The sequence below is a fragment of the Maylandia zebra genome, linkage group LG6 (assembly GCF_041146795.1).
Source record: "Maylandia zebra isolate NMK-2024a linkage group LG6, Mzebra_GT3a, whole genome shotgun sequence".
Taxonomy (NCBI): Eukaryota; Metazoa; Chordata; class Actinopteri; order Cichliformes; family Cichlidae; genus Maylandia; species Maylandia zebra.
This window is the reverse complement of record NC_135172.1, coordinates 39,474,534-39,491,446: the sequence shown is the minus strand read 5'-3', so window position 1 is coordinate 39,491,446 and position 16,913 is coordinate 39,474,534. Positions and strand designations below refer to the sequence as shown.

General features: G+C 42.3%; 1 protein-coding gene across 4 annotated transcripts; it reads left to right on the top strand.

Moving 5' to 3' along the window:
* Positions 1–684: 684 nt before the first annotated feature.
* Positions 685–16,706, top strand: LOC101463671 (uncharacterized). Of its 4 annotated transcripts, none has more exons than XM_076885222.1 (8): positions 685–875; positions 4,227–4,345; positions 4,444–5,375; positions 5,558–5,737; positions 11,056–11,521; positions 12,683–14,461; positions 15,799–15,876; positions 15,958–16,099. In XM_076885222.1, the coding sequence occupies exons 1-7, from the start codon at positions 832–834 to the stop codon at positions 15,834–15,836; spliced, it is 3,558 nt and encodes a 1,185-aa protein (XP_076741337.1). In that variant the 5' UTR covers positions 685–831; the 3' UTR covers positions 15,837–15,876; positions 15,958–16,099. The 4 variants fall into 4 exon arrangements, with proteins under 4 accessions (XP_076741337.1, XP_076741334.1, XP_076741336.1 ...); XM_076885220.1 differs by lacking the exon at positions 15,799–15,876 and adding an exon at positions 1,128–1,301 and having other exon boundaries at positions 704–875; positions 15,958–16,706; XM_076885219.1 differs by lacking the exon at positions 15,799–15,876 and having other exon boundaries at positions 693–875; positions 15,958–16,706.
* The last annotated feature ends 207 nt before the right edge of the window (positions 16,707–16,913 follow it).

The following is a 16,913-nucleotide window of genomic DNA, read 5'->3' as shown; positions in this document are numbered from 1 at the left end:
TCTTTTTTCAGATTCTATTTATTTATTTATTTATTTATTTTTAAATGGGAACAAGGAGATGTTTATGATTTTTGTAGTCACTCAGTATCATTTACTTGTGGTTATTATAGTTGAAAGTGGGGGTAATAAAAACTAGACTACAAAAAAAAGTATTTTCTACTTTTAAAAACATATTGAGGAAATTAAGTAGCAGTAATTTAAGCATGAGAAGGAAATGGTCCAGACTTTTAGTGACACTGTAGGATTTCCACATGGCTGCGAGTCAGGTGACCAAATTCCAGCCAATTAAAATTGGGACACTAATTCTGAGCCATTTATAATGTGAAGGATAAATTCCATTTGAAAGCAACATTCCTGACGCCCTCACTGCGTAAACTTAAAGAGCATACATTACAGCCAGCATTATTCCTTATGTAGGTCTCCCTTTACTCATGTAGTCTCCTTTGTACATGTTTCTGCTGCTGTTTCATCTACAAAACCTTTGGCGTCTGAGGGGAAACATCCATCATTTTATTTCTTTTTTTTGTTTTTAATCCAAAATTGTTTCTGTTTTGTTTTTTTGTTGCGTTTGCTTTTTTTGTGGTAGTATTTGCCATATTCCACATAATGCTGCATATTTTGTGACTTGAAATGTTTTTTCACCTTCTGCTGTAAAGCATTGGCAGAATAACCACGACGACAACCTTTAACCTTTAAGGTGGTTGGGAACAACAGGACTGGTCCTGTGAGACTTCAAGTTCCAGACAGAGAATCTGCTACTGGCCAACCAACCACACATAGTGGTGGCTGACAAGGAGAAGACCGTAGTTGTGATAGTTCTGGTGATGACCAATGGATGCCGACATCAGGAAGAAGGAACAGGAACACAAACACAAGTAAAAGGACTCTCCCTCTTATATATACACATTTTGGTTTCCGCTGATTCTGTTTAACGCCGTTTTGTTATCAACAAACTACACATATGTCAGTAAAGATTTTCAGCTTGCATATTTAATTCATAAATTTATTTTTTCACTATCACAAAACAAATTGGAACTAAAATTTTTAAACCAATGAAACTAAAAGTGAATCCACTCTGAGCTGACACCAAACTTACTAATAACTCAGCGCTCGGTGTCATTTCACAGGGCGGTCAGTAGGTGTCGCTATCACGTTGCAACACCATCTCGGATGCAAAAACTCGTGATGGGCGTCGATGTGTTGCATATGGCTGTGCGACTTTAATTTCTGGCTTTAACTCCAGTGGGTAAAATAAACATAATCCTCCATGAACCCTCTGCTCCTGCTACAGGAAGATTTTGGTAAGTGTAACTTTAAAGCTAACCTACATTAGCCACAGTGTCGGAAATCACTCCAGAATTAGCCATCTTAATAAGGTTAAGCCGATTAAACCTTCATTCTAAGGAATGGAAGGATTATTAAGTTGTAGTCTATGAATAAAGTGGCAAAATTTTATGCGAAATGAAGGGCGTTTTGGTTTTTTGCATTTTTGTGCTAACATGTAGCTACCTCTTAAGCTAGCTAGGATAAGTCTAGACAGCGACGATTAACCAACGCATTTTGTTTAAAAAAAAAAAAAAAAGTCGGCTTAGGTGTCTAGAAAATTGCGATTAATGGAATAAATGAAACAGACAAACAAATAAAAATGTTGTCTGATTGGTAACAAGCCGATAGTGAAGTTCACTAATGCTAATTAATTTGTAGGGCTCCTCCACGTGGTCCACATGCTCCCAGAGTCGGTGTTAGCTGTGATCCTGCCAGAGAGACCACCTCTGTACACACCGCACACAGGAAACTAGCCGTGACTCATTACACTGTCAGAAGGAAACGGGTATCTAGAGGTGTACCTAGTACTTAAATTAAGGATCTCAAGTTGTACCAAGAATTTAAACCTGCATTAAATTATAAGAAGAGGTCAAAAGTGAGGCTTTCCCCCAAACCATGAATGCAGCAATTGAGCAGTTTACTCAGAAATGTTCATTTCGATTTTAGGGGAAAAAGCTCTTCAACTCAAAAGATAAAAGGTATAAATAAACTGTATTATTCAGATTAATAGAAAATAAATGAAACCATTATCTAGCGTCCATATATTCAGAAAAGCTCGAAATGGTATCTTAAATTACAATAAAAGCAATAATACAATAATAAAAGCAAAAAAAAAAAAAAATAGCAATTGGAATATTTTGGTACTTTCAAAGGAATACCCTACCATGAATCTGATTTGGGTTTTTTTTAATCATCATCAAAAGATCTGTTTCCTGCCATTCTAAGCAAAGTTGGTCAAATAATTCATTTTTGTGCAAATCAGCCAAACTTTAAAAGCAATTTTTAATTTAATTCGACTGGTAATTTCTATACAACGTTTTCCATGTCTGCTAATACTGACTACCTTATGACTGTGCTCTTATTCAATAGGATAGTGAGCCCCCCCGTTATTTAAGCTATTTAAGTGTTTAACAGATTTGTTTGAAGGCAGATGATTTGTGGCGACCTCCTTAAAATTGTAGCTGAAAGAAGGACAAGGTTTCTATACAAGCAGTTTTTGTGTCTCAGTTTTTGCTGAAATTAAATTCACATGCCCTTTAATGAACCATATGTTATAGCCAAGCTGGAAAAAAAAAAGTAGTCACCACCCAAAGAAATAGGTTGTGACTATTGTCCACCCATTCCACTAAATAATTATCACAGTGATTTAATGTTTTAGCTGGCAGCAGGTTATTTAACCCCCAGGATATGTCTGGAGACGTATCCTGGGGGTTGTGGAAAAGATCTTACTCTATTTTAGAAGGGTGACATTATTGGCCTGAGCAGGGGAAAAACTCAGGAGATTCCTAAAATGACGAAAACTGGGTTAATAACTGCCCAGTGTATTATTGCATTATTGAAATCTGTAAGAGTTGTGGTGAACCATCATCTTTGATGGAGAAATGGACAAAATCTTGAATGATCCTGATCGGAGATTACTGAAATATTTAGTTTGTAAAAACTTCAATTTAATTTATATAACACCAAATCACAGCAACAGTCTTGTCGAAGTGCTTTATATTGTAACAGAACAACCCTACGATAATACAGAGAAAACCAACAACAATCAGAAAACCATCTATGAGCAAGCACTTGGCAATAGTGGAAAGGAAAAACTCCCTTTTAACAGGAAGAAATCTCCAAAAAAACAGAGTCATGGCATTTCCTTATCTTACATTGTAGCAAACTCAAGACACTGGCACTAAATGCTATCATAGCCCTAAGAAAACCACTTCTCAATGAGGCTGTAAGGGTGGAAAGAAGACTTCAGTTTGCTTAGGTGCTTAAAGATGGTCTGAGCCCAGATTTATCCTGCTTAAGAATGATTAGCACGTCATACTGAGGGATACAGATAAATTGATGCACCAACACGAGCCCATGGGGGCAGTCCTGTGGTTGGTTTAGTTGCTCATATCTAGGTTCAGCATTGTTGAATGAGGTCAGCTACCTGAATTTACTGAATGAGCAGCTTTTTCCAGCCATGGATTTTTTTTCTTCCCTGATGGCATGGACATATTCCAAGATGGCCGCATTCATTCGGATCAAATTGTGGCAAAGTGGTTTGGGTCTCACTGAGAATCTTTGGAATGTGCGTGTCTGCATATAAATAAATGTTGTGACATTTCGTAAGCTCAATGAAATGACTCATAAAGGTCTGAGACAAATTCCAAATGGCAGCTGGTTTATGAGCTTCCAGATGAGAAGATGAAGACAAGCACACACACAGTCAGATAAGTCAGGAAGTCATGCAGGCACATGTTCATTTGACAGAGATAAAAATCCTTGTAGTCCCTTATTTGGGCAGTTACTTTGAAGGACTATCTAATCGTTATCATTATCTGAGTGGTAACCAAAGAATAAAAGCTGCACATTTACAATCACCTGTTAAATCTGATTTAAAACGCTTAAAAAAAATAAGACTTTGAAATGCTTTTTTCTATCTGAAGGTTGGGCTTCAGCCACCGTGTTTGCTGTTACAGAATTCTCACATAAGGATTCTTCTCCATGTCTTTCTTCTGCCTCTGATGTTGTGCAGGGAAACATAAATTTTGCACACACATGCCCTGGAATGTTAACCATATTACTTTTTTTAAAATTAAAAACGTATCTTTGGATGTGAATTGCAAACTCCCTCTGCCTGCGAATGCTCTTGTGCCTGTTTGATTTTGCTTCAAGACGGCTTCTGTTTGTACTTCAAACAGAAGTGCTCATGTGGACATGCAGAGGTACCTGTGGCCTGGTTATGAGCTGCAGCTTCTCGGGGGGCTGCAGAGACAACAGAACAGTGCCCAGTTCTGTGACACCCTGCTCCAAACTGAGGGTGAGAAAGAAGGAAAATTACAAAGTTCTTTGTGATGTAAGACAATGTACAAAATGCACAATTGAGTCATTCTCTCCTGACTTATTCTTTATGTAAAGGTATCTCAATCCCAACCCACAGCTGCATCCTTGCAGCTCTCAGCCCGTACTTGTCTCAGAAGCTTTCAGCCTCCCCCTCACCTCCATCTGGACAGAAGCGTCAGCTCCAGCTCCAGACCGTGAAGGCCCAGACTCTGCTCAAGCTGGTTGGTCTGCTTTACTCTGGTGTGCTGGAGGTAAAAGGAAACAATGAGAAGAGTGATGTGCTGGCTGCAGCCCACCAGTTTGGAATCACAGACCTTGTACGAGGACAGAAGGGTGGAGGGCCGAAAGAAGTCCAGGAAAGGAGGCAGAGTCTTGGGAATTGCAGAGAGAGACGGGGAAGCCTAAAAATACAGGAGACACATGTTGAGGCTGAGGTGACGGGCACGGGAGAGGAAAATTCACCAGTCAGAAAGACAATCAGTGTGTCTGTTGGCACACAGACAGCAACCATTGCTGAAAATTCAGTGGATTTTGGAAATCCGGAGCCTGCCTCCTCTGTAGCTCAAAGCCCGGATGTTTGTATCACTGTTCCACATCTCACCCCTCGCCCCGCCGTTGCCAGTGATGCAGAGTCTACATTTGGCCAAACTTGTGACAGTGTAACGAATCCCACATCCACTTCATCTTTTTCCATTGACACTGTGCCTTTTCCTACCATCCGTAATGATTCCAGTTCCTCGGAAGCTCAGGGCGACTGTTACCAAGAGTCATCTGAGTCTGGGGACAGCATCACCTGGTTGTCCAGAGAAAGGGCAGGCTTGGAGGATGGAAAATCAAACGGCACGGCAGCTGAGAGCGTAAATGCAGAGCAGCCACGACAGGTCTGCAGAGATGAGATGAACGAAAAAGAAAACTCGAGTGAAAAGAGTCCTTCACCATGCAGCGCAGCGGTGAAAGATCTAACCAAGATGAAGGAGATGATGGAAGACGCACAGATATCCATCAAGGTGAAAAGAAATTGTATTCTTTTCGTGTTGTGAGCAGGAGTTCCGTTTCATGGATTGAGTGTAGGCATCATGTATGTTCGTTGTCTCTGGATTAGTTTGTTATATGTCACACCACATGTGTTGGACACCTTTCTCACTTTGTGTGTTTTTGTCAGAACTGTATTTGTCTTATGTGTGTGCAGGTGAAGCTGAGGAGAAGAACGACAGGAGAGATGTGGGAGGTGGTGACGGTACAAAGCCCAAATGAGACTTCCATCCTGACATCACCGACTCAGGTATTTAACCCTCTGGGGTCGCCGGACGGGGCGGCGCATCAAAATCACATGACCAATTTAAGACGACACAGCTACAAGATGCGGCAGGTCAGAGTCCCCATTTCAACTTGGGTCGAAAGTGCGAACTTCACTATATACCAGTTTTTGAATTGTGTCGATGGGCCACGTAAAACCAGAGTTATGATAAAAAATACACGCGATGTTTTTTTCTGAACAAAACAGTGGCGTTTACAGTGTGAAGAACGGTAAAAACAGCGTTTTCTACAGACAGCGCTAGCAAACACTCTCCCTTTGCAAACATCCCTTCCCTATTGGTGTTAGAGTTTACCATGTCAGCCAATCAAAAAACTGATGAGTGGAGTGACACCCGCGATGGAAAGCGGGCGAGCGAAAGACAGAGAGAGTGAGCGAGTTTTCATATGTGAGACATTAGTGACGTTTAGCGTGTTTGGAGGCTGTAGTTAGTTTGTTGTGTAGTTATTGTCTTGTATTGTGTGTCAGTTAGACCGCTGAATTTCATATTTGCTCTAAAAAAGCCGTCAAAGGCAGATTTCAGTGTAAACGCTGTTCCCACATGGAAAACTGGACTGATGCACCTCCTGCTGTCAGACCTGCAGGGTTTAGGCCTGTGCTGTTCTCCTCTGTCTTATACTGAACACAAACTACATTTTTTTGGACTGGCACAAATAATTTGTGTGCCTTCTTATTTGATGCAGAACACCTGATTGTTCTGTAAATAGATTTAAATGGTTATATAAAAAACGCCTGAGGCCTTGGCTGCATTTTTAGGTAAATGGTACCATATAACTTTGTTGTTTGCAAAACTTGTGCATAATTTTTAGAAATGTACAATTTCTATTTGCATTTCAAGTTATGAAAATTATTCGTTAAACATGTTTGTGGGTTTTACAGTAAAAAATATAACTTTTTTCTACTCGGATTTTGAATTTTTTGTCTGAATTTAGATCAACTGTGCTAATATAGTATACCAAAATGAAAAAATAACTCAAATTTCAGATATTTGAGGTTGTGCTGAAAATAATGATACCAAAAAAGGCAAGAAAAACATATTTTAAAGGTGAAATATAGAGGTAAAATCAAAAAGTAGTCAAAAACGGCCAATTATACCCTGGACCCTGGGTTAAGGAATAAATTGCAAAATAACTTAATATTTAATTACCATACTTTCTGGACAATAGAGCGCACCTGTATATAAGCCGCATCAGCTCTATTTAAAAAAAAAAAAAAAGATATACAAGCCGCAGATATCTATGATGAAAAAATAGATATTTACTGCATGTACAGAACAATCTTGTACTGCAAATGTACAAGTATGTACCTGAACAGATTCTTTCCGAACAATGCCTTTTAACACGGCAGCAACTTTGCTGATTAAAACGGAACAGTATTTATTTACCTCCGTTTTTCCTGTATTTGAAACCACAAGTCACTTTAATCATCTTCGCTGAAACCCATGAAGTCGTCTTCTTCAGTGTCGGAGTTGAACAGGCTCAGAAGAGCTTCATCACATCTGTCTCCATCAGTCTCGCTCTCCGTGTCACTGTCATCCTCCGGTGAAGTTGGCTCTGAAGGTGCGCCGCTCTCTTCGCGCAGCAGTCCAGCCTTTCGGAACCCATTGGTGATGGTGGATTCTTTCACAGCACTCCACGCTGTTAGGATCCACTGACAGACATCAGAAAAGGATGCTTTTCGCACGCGGCCAGTTTTTGTGAATGACTTTTCACCGCTTGTCATCCAAGTCTCCCGCTCAACCCGTAGTGCAGCTTTAAATGCCCGATTTACACTGATGTCAAGTGGCTGCAAAAACTTTGTTGTACCTCCAGGAATCACAGCTGGAATGGAGTTTGTTTTCTTGATCGCTGCTTTCACAGAATCTGTGATATGGGCCCTCATGCTATCCAAAACAAGCAGTGCTTTTTTCCGGTGAAAAAATCCTCCCGGGCGCTTCCCATAGCACTCCGTTAACCATTCCTTCATTAGACCTTCTATCATCCACCCTTTGGTGTTAACTTTGACCACTATGCCTTTTCGGGAGTTGTTCTTTCGGCATAGTTATGCACTTAAAAATCACCACTGGTGGAAGTTTTTGTCCGGATGCCGTGCATGCCAGAACGCAGGTGAAGTGCGTCCTCTCATGGCCTGTTGTTTTCAACAACACGGATGATGCACCTGTCTTGTTAACGGTCCTGGTCAGAGGCAGATCAAATGTTAAAGGTACTTCATCCATATTGATTATGTCGTCTGGTCCGATGGAGTTTTCTTGTATCTTTTTTTCAACGAATTTGTGGAAGTTTTCAACTTTTTCCTGATAGTCATGGGGGAGTTGCTGACAGAGAGTGGTCCGTGGTTTTTACGTTTCATAAATCTGAAACACCATGACGGCCCACCTTTGAAATCTTTAATATTCATTTCGCGGGTGATTGTTTCGGCTTTCAGTCGGATCTGTACAGTGGATACACCTCGGCCACCTGCTCTCTGTGTGTTCACCCATTCCTCCAGGACATTTTCAAGTTCAGGCCACCTGCTTTTATGTCCTCTGAAAGCTTTTCTCGACTTTTGGCATTGCATGAGCTCTTCCCGCTGTCGCCTCCAACGTCTCACCATAGACTCATTGACGCTAAGCTTGCGTGCAGCAGCGCGGTTTCCCTCCTGGATAGCAAGATCGATGGCCTTCAACTTAAAACTTGCATCATACGAACTTCTTCGTGTGGTTTCCATGATGAAGGGGCGAGGATTTGAAAATAATTACCAGTTGGTAATTTGTTGTGCGTGTTCTATCTGAACACGCTGAGGCCATGGTTCTCAGCCGGAAAAGGGTGGAGTGCCCACTCTGGGTTGGGGATGAGTTCCTGCCCCAAGTGGAGGAGTTCAAGTATCTCGGGGTCTTGTTCGCGAGTGATGGGAGAAGGGAGTCGGAGATCGACAGACGGATTGGGGCTGCAGCTGCAGTAATGCAGACGCTGCACCGGTCCGTCGTGGTGAAGAGGGAGCTGAGTGTAAAAGCGAGGCTCTCAATTTACCGGTCGATCTACGTCCCTACCCTCACCTATGGCCACGAGCTGTGGGTAGTGACCGAAAGAACAAGATCGCGGATACAAGCGGCAGAAATGAGCTTCCTCCGAAGGGTGGCTGGCCTCTCCCTTAGAGATAGGGTGAGAAGTTCGGCCATCCGGGAGGGGCTCAGAGTAGAGCAGCTGCTGCTCCACATCGAAAGGAGCCAGCTGAGGTGGTTCGGGCATCTGACAAGGATGCCCCCTGGGCGCCTCCTGGGTGAGGTGTTCCAGGCATGTCCCACCGGGAGGAGGCCCCGGGGCAGACCCAGGACACGCTGGAGAGATTATATCTCTCGGCTGGCCTGGGAACGCCTTGGTGTTCCCCCGGATAAGCTGGAGGAGGTGGCTGGGGAGAGGGAGGTCTGGGCCTCTTTGTTTAGGCTGCTGCCCCCGCGACCCGGCTCCGGACAAAGCGGATGAAGATGGATGGATGGATGGTGTTCTATCTGCTAAAGAAAAAGTAGTGTATTCTTCTTTGCATTGATTTTTCATCAATCTATCTTGTTTTTTATTCTAATTCTGGTTAGAGTCCCCCTAGTGGTGGAAGAAAAATCCACAGAATAGCCGCACCTTTGTATAAGCCTCATGGCTCAAAACCTAAGGGAAAAAGTAGCGGCTTATAGTCCAGAAAGTACGGTACATTTTTTGAAGCTACACTAAACGCTTAAAAAATGTTTTTTGTTTTTTTTTTTAATTTTCTGGCAATTTTTTATGGCTTGTGGGGATAGGTTAATTAGATAATCCAAATTGCCCATAGGTGTGAATGTGCAAGTGAATGTGAGCGCGAATGGTTGTCTGTCCCTGTGTGTTGGCCCTGCGACAGACTGGCGACCTGCCCAGGGTGTACCCCGCCTCTCGCCCTATGACAGCTGGGATAGGCTCCAGCGCCCCTGAAAAGGATGAGAAGAAGCGGATGGATGGATTTTTTTTTTTATGGTTTCAGGCTTTACACGTGTGACAGTGTCATGAGGTTTGTCATGAGCTAGTGGGAGATTTGAAGTATTTAGGAAAGTACATTTCAGTATCACTTAAATTCCCAGTTCTGAGTCTGACAGACGGCATAATCGAGTGAACATCAAGAAACATGAAGTGGAAGAATTCCCTGTGATAAAAACTTTTATTTTGATTAAAAAATAGGATGCCCTTTCAAAACCTTACAATAACCAGCTTCTTCTTCTTAATCTTTGTTTATACTGTGTTATAGACTCAGGCAGCTGGAGACCTGAGAAACGAGTAATCATACCTGTTATACTTTGAAATGTGCTTGAAGACTGTTGCTTGGCATTGGGGCTTATTTTTGATGCCAGATGTTTTGCAATGTTTTGAAATATTACCTATGAAAGCATGACAACTAAACATTTATATAACTTAAGCTCACGCTGGTAAGCAAGAGACAAGAAATATCCATTTGTCAACAAGAATAGAGACCGCAGGAGGGAAGGTGCATTTCTGCAGAATAGAGTAGGCTGAAGAAGAGGAGGAGGAGGTGCACGTGGCCCGGCCGATGGTTTGGTGAGACGTTAAAGTCTCACTCCGTGCTCTGTGAGAAGTAAGCAGCAGCGGTATGATGTAAATGTGGTGTAAAACCTTAGCTGGGCAGGTTTAGCTCGGCTGTTCCCTCAGGCTCGACCAGAAAGAAGGTGCGTTTCATCATGTTCTCCCCCTGAGATCAGCAGCACAGCAGACATATTTGCTCTGTGGAAACTTTGCCATCCTTTTACCTGGTAAAGGGTAAAAGATTACCACAAGAATCTCTGATGTCTTGATGGTAAAGCAGTATCTGTTTTTATTTACGTGTCGAGAAATTTGTCAATTGTTTAATGTGAATATGAAAAACAGGAATTGGAAAAAAGTGTTTATAAAATGACATGATCACCAGTTTTTCTTCACTTGTTTCCTGTGAGTGCTGCAAACAGTGAAGTCGTTTTTTATTCAAACTGTGGTGATCAGAGAAGTGAGTGTTAAATATTTTAGCTGGTTTCAGTCTTCCTTTCCAGCTCTCATCAAATAACTTCAACTGGAGGAATGAAAATCCAAACTTTGATATGAAACTTAGATTTCAGTGGTAAAATAAAGTCTTTGTCCCGTCGCCCCTAATCCGACAATCACGTTTCAACCGTCGTTGTTTTCTCTGTATTATTATTACCTCGCCTACATTATAAAGCACTTAGAGGCAACTGTTGGGGACTCATTTTCAGAGAAGCACCTCAATAAAATAGTTTGTTAGTCCAGTTTATCTGCAGACAGATGAATTCACCTTTGTTTTAAAGTTTGAATGAAAGGTGATATTTTGTAATGGTTTTAATGGTTTCTTATTCATCTTTCAAAAAGCCACAGACAGATGCTGAGGAACTCGAGCCTCCTCCCTCCCCTGTCCCCCCATGCCCTGTTCAGAAACCAGAGATCCAGAACCTTCCACCTGCTGTAACCAGCTCTCCCACACAACCAGAGCAACACCACAGCACCACCTCTGAATCCCAGTCTTTCTCCAGCAGCAGCTTCACCTCAAACCCCGACACTGAGCTTGAATCAGCGCCGGCGCCTCAGCCGCAGGGCTCTGCGGACGAGTGTGACGAGCAGATAGAGAAGCTGTTAGAGGACGTCATGATGAGCCTGAACATCCTGCCCAACTTGGAGAGTAACTGTAAGAAGTTGGAGTCGAGCCACAATGTTTGCCGAGTCCCAGTTTCGCAGGGTGACGCAGCCCAGGGTCGGATGGATCCTGTTGCCAGTGCAGCAGAGGTTGCTTTCTTTCAGGATTTGGAGTCGCAAAGCAACCAGACGTCAGTGGAGACAGGTAGAAGCTTTCTTTGTAAATACACATATATTTTTAATATCACATTATGAAATAGTTGTACAGACCCGTAGTAAGTTTTTTTTGTTTTCTGTATTTTTATTATTTTGTTAAAGACTCCTTAGCATCTCTCCTCACTGCTCCACAGGCTCCAGGGTCTCATTACTGGCCTGTTATTGTTTGTGGCTAGCAAACAGTTTTTAGGTCCATTACTGCCACCTTCTGCATGCAGTAGTGTATTACATCTTAACAGTATTGGGGTTGATTGTTTGTTTGTTTGTTTGTTTTTTGAGACAAGACATTGATCAATTTTAGAATAAGGACTCAAAAATCCTGACCACCCCTCACTGCGAATGTACTGAAGTTTACTGTTCAGCATTTAACATTTATTGGTGATTTTTGTGTTTGTTTAGTTACATTTTAACAACATGTAAAGCCTTACAGTTTGTCTTTATTATTTTTTATACCTTGTTTTGTCTAAAACCTCAAACAGTTCTTCGTTCCTTGGATTAAACTTCAGTGTTTCTGCAAAGAAAATGAATTTGAAGAATTAACTGAGAGCAGGTGGAAGAGAGCCTGGACAGAAGAGAAATAAAAATAAATAAATAAAAAAGTCAGTAGAAGCAAAAAAAGAATACATGTGTATGAATGAGAGGGAGACAGGTGTAACAGTGAATCTGCAAATAGTAGAGGTACTGGGAGTAAAGCAGGTTTGTGGTTTGGAGATGGGCAAAAAAGTGCAGGAGCTGGATGTTGCACAGTTGAAGATGCTCAGATTTGATCTGGATGTGAGTAGGAGGGACAGCTGAGGCTGAGCAGTTTGTAGACGACTGTTTTAGACTTCTGTCCTTTTTATACTGATTTTAAAAAGGCAGAGGTGTATTTTCAGAGAGTAACACAGTAGGACCTTTTTCTTTCTTTTTTTTTTAAAGCACATTACATGTTATTACAGAAGCAGACTGAGTTGAACCTGACTTAAGTCTCAGTTCAAGTGCTCTCACTGCTACCCGTCCTGCTGCCCTTCCTCCTCAGTTTTTAGGAGCTTATTAATTGGTACTTTTAATTGGATTTTTTGATTGTCACAGAAAATGTCTATAAAAATACAGGGCTTACAATTCACGTATTTAAGATGAATTGATAGTCATCCTTCCGCTTGCTCGTTAGGTATCCATTGTTGCTTTGCAGCTCCAAACCAGCCCAAGTTGATCCAGCAGCAGCAGCCGACTCCCCAGTGCAACCCAGCTGTCAGATCTTTATGGCAAATCGATGGATTGAGCTGCCAGGGTTTGCCCCCATTCAAAAGTCAAAATTCTCTGTATCCGGAAACAACCACAGGCTCAGCCCTGTCTTCAGCTTTCTCCACCAGAGGCCAGAAACTCCATTACCCAGCATTTCAGCCACCATCCTCACAAGATGATCAACAGAGTCTCGAGTTTTTGCCTCTGCCAAATGGAGATGGGACACAGTCTAAACCCACTTTTTCCTCACCTTGCATGGATGACTTGCGGCTTCCTCAGCGTCTCTCCCCATTAGAGCCAAGTTCATCTGCAGCTAAAGGTCAGCCTCTACTCAACAACTCAGCAAACCCTGAACACGATGTCCAGCAGCAGCCATCCTTACGTAGGAGACCCTGGCTCTCGGACAACGCTGGTTCACTGCAGTTTCCCTTTAGCAGCATCATTTGCACAGGTCATAAAAGTACATCTCCATCACCAGATCCAGATCACAGCTGCCAGTCAAAGCAAGAGCAGCAGGAGAAGGATTTGCATTTAACAAATAGAGGAACCAGTGCAGAAGGTTGCAAAGGGAATAGCTTGAAAAAGAGAGGAAAAAAATCAGCAGCAGAAGTAAAATCGTACTCCAGGAGGCTGAAGGAGAGTTTCAAATATAGACATGATGACTCTACAGGAGACGGGAGGAAGAGAAGGCGCACAAATGATCAACAAGACTCCACCGGTTCTTGTTCTGCGTACAAAGATTTAAAAGTCAGTGATGGAACAAAGAATTGTTCAGTGAGTTTGTCAAGTAACAATGTGCTATTGAAGGAAAGAGAAGTGGCTATCAGGTCTTCAAATGCACCATCTGGACTTCCAGGGAAACCCAGCAAAATGTTGCCCGTCATTGACATTGGGGAAGAAAAACCCTTTGGCACCAAGCCGTCTCGGATCAGGACCAGGGGCTTTATAAAAAAATCTCAAGAGGCCGCAAATAACACAACCCCACCTGAAACGCCTTGCATTTTCAAGCCTGTCGTCAGCAGAGCTCAGCTTGTGAGTCAGGATGGCGTCTCGCTCGCGAAAAGGAAACGTGGTAGACCCCGAAAAATAAGACCTGTAGAGGACTCTACACAAAGTGTTCCTGCCGTTGTTGAAAACAATGAAAATGTCGACAATGCGCAGGTCGACAGGGACTTGCCAAAGGAGCAGGAGGAGAAAAAAATGGAGAGGACGTGCAGGAAACGGAGGAGGAATGAGAGCGAGGTGGAGGTCAGCGCAGTGAAGAAGACTGCGAGTGTCGAGCACACTGAAAAGGCTGAAGAAACCAATAATGACTGTAACGTAAAACCCGGGACAGTGAATCAGCGGCACGTGGTCACTCTGAAGGACATTCAGAAGCTTATTAAATGGCAACAAGCACGAAGAATGAAGTCCAAACAGACCCAGGAAACACATGAACCTGCAACAGGCACAGATGGCATATTGGAGAAAGGAGTGGACATTAAAGACGGGACAAACTCTGAAGAACATCACAAAGGTTCAAACATCGCAGTTGATAAAAATCACAATCTTCTTTTGAGCCCGTCTGCAGAGACAAACAGTCGTATGAGCGAGAAGAGGAGTTTGGATGGTGATGAAGACCACCCAGTGTCCTTAGACGTTGTGGAAGAAGATGAAGCCAAGGTGACACCGGAGAGAGAGCGACCACTGGGAAGTCCTTATGAAGGTACTTTGAATTTTGCTGTTTCTGTTGCCATGGTAAATTAATTGGATTTTGTTTTGAAGGTTGTTATTCAGAATGAATGATTACATTGGTAGTATTGATTTTTCTGCTCTATGCCAATCACACAGGCACCTCCGAGGATGGGTTGGCATAGTGTGCTGTGGCTTCAGGCCATTTGTCTCTTGCAGATGGGAGTAAACTGTAAAAACACAGACCATAAACTGTCAGGTTGGAGCTAAGGCACGGTGTTTGTGTCGCCCCCATGTGAGCTGACGCAAAGCCGCATAGTTTCACTTCAAGAGACCAAAAAACTTTTCTTAAAGTAGATGCAGATTTAGACATAAAAAAAGAGAAAAAACTAATAAAAAAACTGAATATCATTTCAGGTTAAACCTTGCAATAGAGCAAATTTACATTTTAATATTTTTTGTCTTTTTAAGTCTGCTCAGAATTTCAGTATCTGTTCAGACATCAGCTTCAATACGGCCATTTTTTTTTAAACGTGCTGTTGCACAATCCAGTGCATGATCAACATGTACTTAAGTGCTGTTTGTCCTGCAGTCTGGTTGGACGACACCTTCATTTCTCAGTGGATCTACTACATTAAAAAAAAATCTACCTTGGAAGGAGAATGCAGTGTTTTGTGTAGGAAACACTGTAAAATTCTCTCTGTAGGCATGTGTCCATGTTTGCTTTTGCTATTTAGTTTCTTCCTTTTTTATGTCCTCAGTTATGTCACAACAGTGGGATGGCACTCGAGCATTTAAAGCATGCCATAAAGCTTTCTTTCCATTTGGCTGTGCAGGTTCCTGTCATCTACTAGCTGTTATTTTCAAACTAACCACCTAACCCTGCTCCTTCCTGTGGAGGACCAAGACTAGGTGGCAGCCTGACCAGGTTGCTCTTGTGGCGGTCACCGTCCAACTCCAGGCCTCACGGGCAGGTGTCCTGCAGGTTTTAGATATCGCTCTGGGTCAACGCACCTGAATCAAATGATTAGTTCATTTCCAGGCCTCTGGAGAACGTAAAGAGATGTTAAGGAGGTAATTTAGCCATTTAAATCAGCTGTGATGGATCAAGGACACATCTAAAACCTGAGGCCTGGAGTTCCACACCCCTGGTCTAGGTGGATGGACTTCTGCTCTACTGTCTTTGACTTCAGCTGGTGATTAAAGTTCTTGTTTGGTCTGGAGATGCACTGTGAGCTCAGTGGCCACTCGATTGAGATGATGCTGGTCCATGCTGGTGTTCTGAGCTCTCGAGGGCTGCAGAGCAGAACAAGAACAGAATCACTTGAAAGGCAGCTGATCTTGTGTTTTATTTGCTGACGGTGTTTGCAGATGAGACACTAACGTCAAAAGCTCACTGCTGGCTATAGAGGCAGCTGACTATTGATCAGTTATTTATCATCGGAAAGTGTGAGTATGCCTCTTTCTGCTTGCACACAAACATGCACGCACATGCTCCTGCTACCCTCACAGTCTCCTTCTGTGGCACAGGGAAATCTGATACAACGGGGTCTCCATTCCTCAATGATGACTGCTCCTCTCACAGTGACACCCTCCTGCCTGAAGAAAACACAGCTTTGGACTTCATATTGCAGCCCTTGACCGCGAAGATAACCAGTACAGACAAAAAGGGAAAAGAGGAGGAGGAGGAGGAAGAAGAAGAGGTGGATGTTCTGGTTTGCTCCCCAGAAAAAGCATCTCAGACCAGAGAGTGTGAGGGGTTCCTCAACAACATAGACATGACTCCGAATGAAGATGAGGAAGATGATGTGAATGAGATTGACGTGACTGGAGACGAGGCAGAGTAACGTCATGTACGTGTGTATTTTCTACCCCGTCCAGTGGTCGGCTCTCACTCTAATGCTGTCTCTGTTCTGGTTGTGTTTATGTTCACATGTCACATGAAGTTGCGTTTAAAGATTCATTTTTACATTCTTCACTTCATGTTTTCACCGCTTTGGGTTTTCGTTTAGTTCCTTCTGTATACGGTTCAAAAAGATGTTTCATTTCCTTTAATAATATTCTAAAGAAAAAGTTTCTTTTGTCAATTTTATAAATTTTACATTTTCAGCGAAATTGTCTGATGAATAGAGGAAAAGGCACTTGAGTGGCCTTCAGTGATGTCCCTCTGTATGTTTCCATTGTGGAAAAGCTCTGTTGTTTTAAGTCTATATTTGTAAAACTGTTTTATGTACATCAGTACATAATATAATTATGGTTTATTAAACGTTTTCATGTGACCGCTTGCTTTCTTTAAAAAGCACCATAGCTGAACACAAGAGGGCACTACAGAATATACACTCACTGGCCACATTATTAGTTACATTTTGCTTGAATTCTAATTGGCATAGATTTAACAAAGTGCTGGAAATATTCCTTTTCCATTTTGGTCCATATTGACATGACAGCATCACATGTTACAGCTGGTTTGCTCCCCAGATTTATGA

What these genes read in the sequence shown, in the direction of transcription:
- LOC101463671 (XM_076885219.1), top strand. Translation starts at nt 832, where the DNA reads ATGGATGCCGACATCAGGAAGAAGGAACAGGAACACAAACACAA. An exon ending in ACAGCTACAAGATGCGGCAG is followed by an intron (nt 5,738 to 11,055) that starts GTCAGAGTCCCC and finishes TCTTTCAAAAAG; the next exon opens with CCACAGACAGATGCTGAGGA. An exon ending in ACTGGGAAGTCCTTATGAAG is followed by an intron (nt 14,462 to 15,957) that starts GTACTTTGAATT and finishes TCTGTGGCACAG; the next exon opens with GGAAATCTGATACAACGGGG.